This window comes from Neofelis nebulosa, chromosome 12 (assembly GCF_028018385.1).
Source record: "Neofelis nebulosa isolate mNeoNeb1 chromosome 12, mNeoNeb1.pri, whole genome shotgun sequence".
Lineage (NCBI taxonomy): Eukaryota > Metazoa > Chordata > Mammalia > Carnivora > Felidae > Neofelis > Neofelis nebulosa.
In genome coordinates, this window is record NC_080793.1 from 78509097 (window position 1) to 78519814 (window position 10718).

At 42.2% G+C, this 10718-nt stretch overlaps 1 protein-coding gene across 2 annotated transcripts in view; it reads left to right on the top strand.

Moving 5' to 3' along the window:
- The window catches only part of CARNMT1 (carnosine N-methyltransferase 1), a 43737-nt gene extending 34480 nt beyond the window's left edge, over window positions 1–9257 (top strand). For both annotated transcript variants that reach the window (XM_058695672.1, XM_058695673.1), the window contains 2 exons: window positions 5609–5712; window positions 6602–9257. In XM_058695672.1, coding sequence (XP_058551655.1) covers window positions 5609–5712; window positions 6602–6703 — 206 coding nt within the window. In that variant the 3' untranslated portion in view covers window positions 6704–9257. The remainder of the gene's footprint in view (window positions 1–5608; window positions 5713–6601) is intronic.
- Window positions 9258–10718: the final 1461 nt, after the last annotated feature.

Consider the following 10718-nt stretch of genomic DNA (forward strand, 5'->3'; position numbering starts at 1 on the left):
TCTCTGGTCCACATACCTCTGTTATGTGCCACGCCACTCGGTACCAACTTGGGTACTTCGGAATCGAAGAGAACCCCATGTCTTTTTCAATCCGTCATCTGCACAGATTTCCCCCAACCGGAAAACTGTGTGTCCTCCTTATTAGCCCTCTTCTTCCTCACCATCGGCACCTAGTCCACAAGTTGTGTCTCCTAAAGCTTCCTAATAGGTCTTGAACCTCTTTCTATCTCAGGGTTTCTCAGTGGCAGCGCCCTTGATATTTGGGTCAAGATCATTCTTCATTTGGACGAGCGGAGAGGGAGGGCTGTCCTATACAGTGCAGGGGGGTGGGGGGGGGGTTGTGCTGTACTCCGCAGTGGGGGCAGAGAGGGAGGGCTGTCCTATACAGTGCAGGGGGGTGGGGGGGGGTGGGTTGTGCTGTACTCCGCAGGGGGGCGGAGAGGGAGGGCTGTCCTATACAGTGCAGGGGGGCGGAGAGGGAGGGCTGTCTTATACAGTGCAGGGGGGCAGAGAGGGAGGGCTGTCCTATACAGTGCAGAGTGGTGAGCAGCGTTCCTGGCTTCTGCTTACTCAGCCGCAGTGACACCTCCTCAGTTGTGACGACAGAAATGCAGAATCACCCTAGTTGAGAAGCGCTGCTCCTCCTGCTAGTTGAGGGCTCAGGCCCTCATCATTGCTTGCCTGGGTTACGCAGCAGTTCCCGGAGTGTCCCCCACGTCCAGGTTGTCTCCAACCTCGTGCCTCTTCTAGTTCTCTGTGCGACCCCTGGAGTGATCTTCCCCGCAAGCCGATCTCTTGCTGTCCCACTCCCCACATAGAATTCCAGCTTTCTGGATGACCTAACCTCTTCAGGATTGTGCATAGTGCCCTTTGTGATCTTTGCTGTGTCTTGTGTCTTAGCTTCATTTTTTTTTTTTTTTTTTTTTTTACCTCCCCAGCCTTGACCTCAAGTGCCAGCCCTCTGACTAGAAAGCCTTTTCTGTTTTCCCTCTGTTCTCACGTTGGCTCTTTGCTGTGTGCGCTCAACACTCAGCTCAGGTGATCCTTCAAGATGGAGTAAATTTTTGTTGTCTTCCTCTTTTATGTTCTCACAGAATCTGTGAGCATTTAACACAGCGTCGTGTTGCCACCTGTGTTTCTGTTTTCCCCGTTGGTCTCTGAGCTCAGGGAGGGCCAGAAGCTGTGCTTGCTGTTTGACCTCCCTCAGAGCCCGACAGTTCGTGGCTGTTTAGTGACTGTTCTGTGTGTGAGTATATTGTTTCAGTATTTGAAAGCGGAAACAAAGTAATGGTAGAAGACCGGCTGCCAGGAGACATGACAAAGTGGCATTTATATGGGTAAATTTGTGACATTCCCATGGTTTTGGCTTCAGTCGTGTGGGCCTGGAAAATTAATTTTACGTATAAGCCGAGAGCGTATCAGCCCCTGGGGGGTGATTTCACACTCACCATGCTGCCCTAGACCAGAACATTCATATGGAAGGAGTGCTGGGTGCATAACTAAAAAGCCGTATTGGAAGTTAAATTATAACAAAGATATTGTCTACATTCTATGAAATCAGAGTTGGGAATATGGTTAATTTGTAAACTGCTTTATGGGGGATTTGAAGTTCTCTGATCTTCCTCAGGTGAGGGAAAGCTAGTGAGCTTTTTAAGGGAACTGTTTACCTGTGTCCTTGGGGAAACCTTTTGTTCAGTTTTTCATGCTGACCAGTGCTCCCTAAACGCATGATGGGTAATGTATTTTAAACCGTGTGCACGGGTGTGCATATGTCTGCACTGACACTTAGATCCAGCACTGGAGGGCAGGCGATTAGTGAAGTGAATCTAAACTTCATCTGGAAGAATAAACAGGTGAAAGTTCTCAAAAGAAAGACCCACGGTCTTTTCCTTCCTACTGAGATAAACCCATTTCTTCCTAAACACTTCTGACACATCTGGACACCAAATGAGGTGTTTTCCTCCACAATAAGGGATTCTCTTGGACACCAGCTGGGTGTCCTCCAGTTTAAGTACTTCCTATGTTGTCTTCCTGGAGATAGTGTAAGATACCATGGGTTAAGGGTTTAGCCTCCAATGGGCGCCTGGGTGGCGCAGTCGGTTAAGCGTCCGACTTCAGCCAGGTCACGATCTCGCGGTCCGTGAGTTCGAGCCCCGCGTCAGGCTCTGGGCTGATGGCTCGGAGCCTGGAGCCTGTTTCCGATTCTGTGTCTCCCTCTCTCTCTGCCCCTCCCCCGTTCATGCTCTGTCTCTCTCTGTCCCAAAAATAAATAAAAAACGTTGAAAAAAAAAAATTAAAAAAAAAAAAAAAAAGGGTTTAGCCTCCAAGACCTCCGCCCCCACCCCTCCACACACTCAAATGCTAGTCACAAACTGTCCCCTGTGCTTCTGACCAGCTGTTGGTCTATAGGCTGTAGATTGGAGATTCTCTGCCAGAGACCAATATGTATATTTTCTATTATCTTACAAGCACCAAAGGAGAACTTTATAAAGTGTAATGAGAGATGAGTCCTATATTTTAAAGCATTATAAAGCTTGATATTTTATAAACGTGGGAAATTTCCTATAAAAGGTGGGTATTTGACCCATTGCCTCCTTTACTCACTGAGACTTTGTTACAGTGATTGTAAAAATAGAAAAAAGTCTAAAACAAGGACAGAGAATGGCAGGGATGTCATTAAGGGACAACAGAATGTAACAGTTTTTCAGAAGATAAGGTAGGTGGATAAGTTTTGCAAAAACCAACCAATAAATAAACAAAAAACAAAACACCAATGTGAACAGAGCTGGTTGACCTGGGATAACCCTGGAAAATGACTATCTGTGTGGAAGATCTGGTATGATCCTGGAACATGAGTGGCCATATGGGGAAAAACAGGAATTGAAGGTCAGCGCATAGGGACCAGTTCATCCCTATGTAACCAAGCAACCAAGATGCCTCCCTTATGCCCATTCCAGTCCATGCTCAGGCAGAGACCAGAAATTTAATTTACTGGAAAAAGTGACTGGAAAAGAAGAAAATTTAGGAAGACGTGACCTAGTAGAGAGTAAGCGTGAGACACAGGACAGAAAAGAAGGAGATTGATTAAGAGTCCGTGACTAGCACCCACCCTCGTCCACAGTACCTCCCTCCTTTCCTGCCTATAAAACTTTCTGTTGAAGTTTGAGTGCCAGCTCTTTTGTTCTGGGCAGTTGCAAACCATGTTTCTGTAAGTGGGCATGTCAACAAAGCTACCACAAGCTTTCTTCTAGTTAATGTATAGGATATCTTTTTCTAGATCTTAAGTCCTTTCTTTGTTTCAGAAATGTCTTATAAACAGCACACTTACATTTTGTTACCCAATCTGTCTCTGTCTTTTAACTGGAACTTTTAGAACCTTAAAAATACAAATGGTTTAAATTAACTTGTCCCAGATTGGGCAGGTGGGTACCCCCTTCTCCTGTGTCCTTTGGACATATCCCTTTTGATATGTTCCTCCTTTGTGGAAAAGCCAGGCATTCTAAGCACATGTTGTACTTTCTCTGCCAGGCCCTGAGATAAGCCATTTTACCCCCAAAGATTCCTGGTTCTTTTTAATAGAGAACGGTATGTAGAAATGCTACATTAATTATATTTGTAGACATCCGAAATCTGCCCAGAGATATTTGTCGAATTACTATCTGTAATAGACTGTAAAAAATACAAAACTATAGGGGCGCCTAGGTGGCTCAGTCGGGTAAGGGTCCAACTTTTGATTTTGGCTCAGGTCATACCTCATGGTCTGTGGGATTGATCCCCACCTTGGGCTTTACTCTGACTTTGCAGAGCCTGCATGGGATTCTCTCTCCCCCTTCTCTCTAACCCTCCCCTCCTTTCTCTCAAAATAAGTAAATAAACTTTAAAAAAATTAAACACAACTGTAGTAGTTATCTTTAGGTGGTAAAATTACAGATGCTTACCTGTACATTCACTGCTACGCTGGGCATCATTGTGAAACTGAAAACATGTTCCTTTACTCATGTAGCTTGCAATTTGGTTAAAAAAGGCACTGATTACATGAAAAATAATCAGTGAGCAATGCAACACTGCATAAAATGAGTTTTACAGTGTGGTGTATTGAGAGAGTGAGCAGTAGGGCTGGGAACTTGGAGGGATTATACTAAAACTTGATTCCAGCAAGGTTTTGGAGCATGGTTAAAGCTTGAGTTGGAAAGTTGGAGCTCTCTAAGTGGGACACAGCATGAGTAGAGGTACCATATGACCTGAGGGTGTAAGAATCATTGGAGTGGGTTCATTTAGATACAATAAAACAATATTGTTGGAGGCTCTTAAAATAATGGCGCAGAAACATCATACACTTTAGAGCAGGACAGACTACAGTGATCTGTGTGTTTATAAAAAGGCTTCCAAGGGTTCACATGGTCTAGGACACACAGCAGGTACTCAGTAAATGGTAGCTCCTGTCATTTTTATTAGTACTAATGAAACTAACAGGAAGTTAAGCTTGACAGAATAGTTTGATAGGGAACCATTGTTGTCTTCTGAAAAAGAGTAATAACATACATGTTCGTCGTCATTTTTTGAGTGTTTCATGTAAGGTTAAAAAGAGGAGCGGAAGGAAAACATTTTAAGTCTTAGTAAGTATGTTCCACAGAGTGATGAGCCGTTTGGGAGGAGAAACTGTCCTGTTATTCTTATTTCCTGTGATTAGCACATTGTGTGAGGCTTAGGGGTGGTGAGTTGGACCTGGGATCTATAGTTAACCCAATGAACTGGTAAAAAAAAAAAACAAAAAAAACAAAAAACCAAGATTGTTTAGTTTAGTCCTGAAGCATAACTGTTGAATGGTAGCGTTGCCTGGACGAGGCTGATGCATTGGGCAAAATGTGAGAGGTTGAAAGATTGAAGAATCTGGTTTGAATCAGATGATAGTTCCTTGGACATGTGGAATGAGAGGATAGTAAAAGGAGAATGTCATTTTAAAAAGTTGGGATTGCTGTCATTTGCTCAGTGCCTTCTCTACACTGGGTGTACTGGATGTTACCCGTTAGGTGGAGCGAGCCAGTGGCTTGCCCACAGGCACACAAGTAGTAAGTGTTGGAGCTGGGATATGAGCTGAGCACTTAAAAAAGCCAGCCCCAATGTCACCTCCTCCTTCCAGAAAGCCTTGCCTAGAACCTCCCATCGTACCCACACTCTCTCTCACCCAGGCTAGCTGGAGGACCCTTGTGTTTTCATGGGACGTCCAGTTTGTGGCTGCCGTTGGGCATTTACTTAAGGCATTATAATTACAGTGTACCTTTGGAAGTTAGGGACCTGGCATTCCCTGATGCAGTTGCTCCTTCCGTAACAGGTGTAAGCGCCGTGATGTGGAGAATCACTGGGAAGCCCTGGTATACCAGAGGGACTCACTCCCCGGGAGTGCAGCCCCAGCACTCGAATGTCAGCTACTGGGCCAAAGTCTCAGGGGTCTGGACACGTGCCCTTGGCAGACGTAAACGTTCTTTACGTCTCCTTTTTATGTTCCGTCTACTGCCCAACTTATAATTCAGCTTGGAGTTGTATCTAACACAGCAACTGGTGCATGTTTATATTTAAGTAATTCATTCATAATATCTTTAAACCATAGGTCCTCTGCTGTACCACTTTGAAAATTTGGCAAACGAACTTTCCATAGAATTGAGCTATGAAGATATAAAAAACGTTGTTCTGCAGTATGGATTCCAGGTGGAGGTAAGGCTGGAATGAAGTACGGCCACGGTTTCACTTCCAAAGCTTTAATCTTAGGACAGTTACAGGCTTTCACCTCTTCACCTGTGTTTTCATCCCTGAAGTGAAAATAGTACGCACTCAGCTTTTAGAATGATAAAGATTTGGCATAATGTATGTGTAAGGAGAAAACTATAATCCTCAATGTGATCAGTCACCTTTCCGTAGTACGTGGTAGCTGCCCATGGTCATGGCGTCAGCTCCTGTAGACTCACAGATACCAAGTACGCTAGGGTCTGGACAAGCAGAGGTGGGGGGACAGGGGGTATCGTTCACCGTATGTACTTTTGTAGTCTTCATTTCTTATGTGGGATTGTAAGACTTTATGATACTTTGACTTATGTTTTAATTGTGTGTTTTTTTAAAAGTATTTCATTGATTTTAAAAATCAACAACAGATTCATTCTTCAAAATAAGGAGAAGTTGGGGTGCCTGGGTGGATCAGTCGGTTAAGTGTCTGACTCTTGATCTCATGGTCATGGGATCGTGGGGCTCCACACTGGGCATGGAGCCTGCTTAAGATTCTCTCTTTTCCTGTCCTGCCTCTCCCCCACTTGTTCTGTCTGTCTGTCTCTCTCAAAAAAAAAAAAGAAAGAAAGAAGAGTAACGTATCAGTGATGTAGAGCTCAAGCTCTAGAGTTAGACCGCCTGAGTTGGAATCCCAGTTCTCCCACTTACTGGTGGTATGACCTTGAGCAGTCTGTTCTTTGTAAAGTTAGGATTACTAATAATGCCAGTATTGGGGTATCTGTGTGTACTAAATGAGTTAATATGAGCTCCCGTCACTCACAAGCACTCAGGATCTGTGTCATCGTCATGCTTATCACCATTCTGGTTGTTGTTTGCATTCCAGGTTGAAAAGGAATCTGTCTTGTCAACATATACTGTGAATGACCTCTCCATGATGAAATACTACTATGAATGTGTCTTGTTTGTGGTCCGTAAACCACAGTAACGTTCTCAAGTGGTATCAGCAGGAAAAAAGCTTAATAAGAGCAAATGCTGAAATAAACAACTCGAAATCAACTATCCCATCGACAGGACACAACCTCAAATCAGTGGTGCCTTCTTATTCCTAACAAAATTTAGAAATAGCGTCTATTTTCTTAATACGTCTATTGCTTTTTCAGAAATATACTATGCTGTGCATATTTGTACTACAAAAGTAAAAAAAGGAGGAAATGTCTTCAAGTATACTTTTTCCTTGAAGCCCAGAATTGTCTTTCAGTAGAAAAACCCATCTCCAGTGGTCTTCATGAAGCTGTCTATTGCCAAGTCTGCCATGTTCATGACTACTAGTATTGAAGCCCCCCCAAGTCTTTCTGTTCTGTGTGCATTGCACATGGTACTTTTAGAAGAGTCTGAGGATCCTCTCTCACATTCAGCATCTGGAATTGGGACTTCTGTTTGCTTTGGACCGAAGCGATCCCTACAGAAAATGTGCGCCCTTTTATCATTCAGATTATTTTTTTGCCAGCTCAGCTGAACTTGGGCATCAGACGTTTCATTTTTATGAAATGCTAAATTTAATAAGATCACAGGCCGGTAAAATGCATTCAAGTAACTGAGAAAGTGGTCTTTTGGGCACACTGACCTGAACATTATTTGAAAGCATACTCATCATGAATCGCTCTGAAATGTAGAAGGTCTCAGCACTCTTAAGTGAGGCACAAAAGCCTTTATTAAAGGTACTGCTAGGAAAATGGGGAAATAAGAATAAAATCTGCCCATTGGAAATGTCTGATTTTAAACTAGAAGTGAATACAGTCTGTCAGTGAGATGTTTACAATAATGTCTTTTCTTTAAATTACCTGGATTACAAAAGCACGCACTTTTTTTCGTTAAAAAATCAGATATGAGTAAAACTGTCATGACGGTATTACCGTGGGGAAATTTTGAATACGAAATTCAGGGATAAATTACTGCCCGTGGTCTGTCTTCAGTATTGTCAGCAGCAGCCGTTAATGTAATTTCAGATAACGCCAGTTTTGTTCCCTGATAGCTGGAGTTAAAAGAATATATGCTGCTTTAAATTTCTACCTCTAGCAGAATCTTTATTGGAGAGAGTTTTCCTTTGTATTTTTTTATGTTTATTGTTTTGTTTCCAGTAGCTTGGAAAGCAGAAATGGCTATTAACCTTTTCTTGAAAAAAGGAAGTACTCGCGTTGAATATTTTCACAGGTGATTATGATGGTGTTAAATGACCTCTGTGGCAATTTGAATTAGATAGACTTAATCTCAATAATGTGCTGTAGGATTCACGTCATGTTTTAATCGGAAAACCTCCTGGTGAATCTTTAGACCTCTTTTTGTCAGTTGGGTTGGGGGAGTCGACACAGTCTGGCATGTTACCGTTGGGAGCTTTTCTGTGTGCAGCAAGGGAGCTCTTGTTCCTGGAAAGGACTCCAGGAAAGCTATTTGACTTGCTAAATTATAGAAGCCTGTAGCCTGTTGAGTTCAAAAAAAAAAAAAAAAAGGAACAAAACACAACTATTTCTCTTTGGTGCCCCATCCCCATACTTGGCAGATGTCCAGTTAATTAGAATTCTCATTAACTACCACCTGAATGAATTTGAAATTAATTTTTAGGGGAAACCACCCCCAAATTTTTGTTTATTTGTTTAAGAAAGAAAAAAGCTAAAAGGATCCTAAGTATTTAAAAAATGCATTGAAAGGAAAGGAATGCATGCTATTTTTGAGTAACGTAGAAAGGCTTTTTATTCACTGACTAATATTCACTTTTTTACTTGTATCCGAACACATGATCTTGTTTTTCTCATAGAGGCAAAAATGTGTTGACAGCAATGGGTTGGCTTTATTACTTAAAAGTTTTGGCTATCAAGTTTTATTCTTTAATAATGTTACTTACATTTCTAAATCAGAGCTTCATTTTAGTTGATTCTGAAATCAATTATTTCATTTGTTTTTAATCTCTCGTATCATGACTACTGTTTTTCAAATGTTCTGCACAAATTTGCATCACTTTTTTTTTCCTACTGCTTTTGTAGTTAATATATTCTAAACTTGAAAATTGTGTCAATCAGTAATAGAAGTGTCACTGGAGGATTTAATTTTATGTTATATGTAGTCCTAGCTACTAAAGTGTGTAAGCCTTAAAGTTTTGTGTTCTTTTTCCTTGCATTAGCCCTATACACAGATGTTTCCATTCATTGCCATAAAGCAGGAGGAGATAGGTCATTGTGCTTGCTTTCCAACCCTCTCCCCCCTCCCCCCCTTTCCATATTCTGAAGTAGTGCAGGTTAGGGTCTGTTAATCAAGTGAGCAAGACGGGAAATGTGAAGTATAAAGAGGAGCTGTATAAATCACAGTATAAAATTATGAAGTTTGGGAACTGTAAGATGTACTGTATTTATATGTAATTCTCATTCTAAAAGTTGCCACAAAGGCTGAATTGGAAGCTTCATGTCTGCATGAAATTTCCTATATTTTTAACGTGTATGATGGATTTAATTTTTCTTGAATATTAAAGTCTGCCAATTGCTACGAAACCGTATTTGCTTGGTTGTTTCCATCTAGGTTAGTAGTAACTGTAGATGTAGGCATTTTAATTAATCGAATGCATGCTTTTGAATCTTTAGATGAGCCTATTCTTGTATGCTTCTAGAAAGTCAATAGTAAGAGCACTTGGTCTTAGAGTATGTTAGGCTTTATACTGATTAATCTTGATCTTTGGTTTTGTTAAATAATAGACAAATAACCATAAAGAAAACCAGTACCAGAGAGTTCCAGGACCAGCCATTAGTTGGATAGGCACTGGGCATGGCACTTAAATACTCTGGGTTTGTTTTCCTGAACTTCTGTTTGTGATCTCAGGCACAGCGCTTGAAGTGTGTCTCCTCATCTGTAAGAGAAGACTGACACCACCGACTTCAGGGGGTTTTGATAAAGTCACACGCGACTGTGTGCAGTCTTCTGTGTGAACATGTGAAAGCACCTGGTAGACAATGCAGTTTCAATCTGTGTTGACGCTGTACAGTGATACAAAAAGGTGAAGAGTAGTAACAGGACATCAGTTTTAATAATGCTATGGTGGGAAAACAGTTTCAGTGGAATCCTGGGGCTGGGGGGAGACCAAGAGGACAGGTATGTGTGGATAGATTCTTGAATGTTCAAGTCTGGTGGGAATTGTAAAGAAATAAAATGGTAGGTAATGGGAGAGAGGGCACAAGTAAAAGTTCATGGTTATTCCCACTTTTAGAAACATGTCAGTACATGCCTCTTGTGTGTTTATTTCTCTTCAGTAGATACATAGAAGCAGAGTCATTGAGCCAGTGTGTATGTGCCTCTTCAGTCAAGTTGCCTTTCAAAAAGATGAACGATTTACATGCCATTGACAGTGTTTTGGAATAACTTTGTTTTCATTCTCTGCTCAATACTGGATTTTGCTAAGCTTGTCATTTTTGTCAATATGATAGGAAAAAGTATCTAAATTTAATATTCATTTCTTGAACGATTAGGGGAGCTGAGCAGTTGTGTAAGTGTAACGCCCAAAGAGAGGGGTCTTTGATCGGCCAGTCGGTCGGTTTTCACCCGGCATAGCGGACAGGTCGTTGGCAGCACTGCAAAAGTTGGTAAAAATGTGTCGAGCTTCATCAAGAGGCGGACTGGCCAATCTTGAGGACTGCTTGAGTTCTCTCCTCTGATAGCAGTGACCATATCTGCTTCTGGTTTTACAGAGCTGGCACTGAGGCTGAACAGCTGCAGCCCGATGGACCCCACTAGGTGTCCACTTGGCCAGCCAGTGCTCTGGGTCCAGGAGTTCAGGGAACGCCGGTGAGTCGAGAGCCCCACTGAACCAGCGGCTTTGCTTTAGGTGGCAGAGTGGGGCATAAAGTTGACTCCCAAAGAAACAGCTCCCATCTTATCATGGCACCAAAAAGCTGCTAGGGCCAGGCTAGCTGCACTCTTGAATATGCTATTTATTTGCCTTGTTATTCCCGTTGGGTATT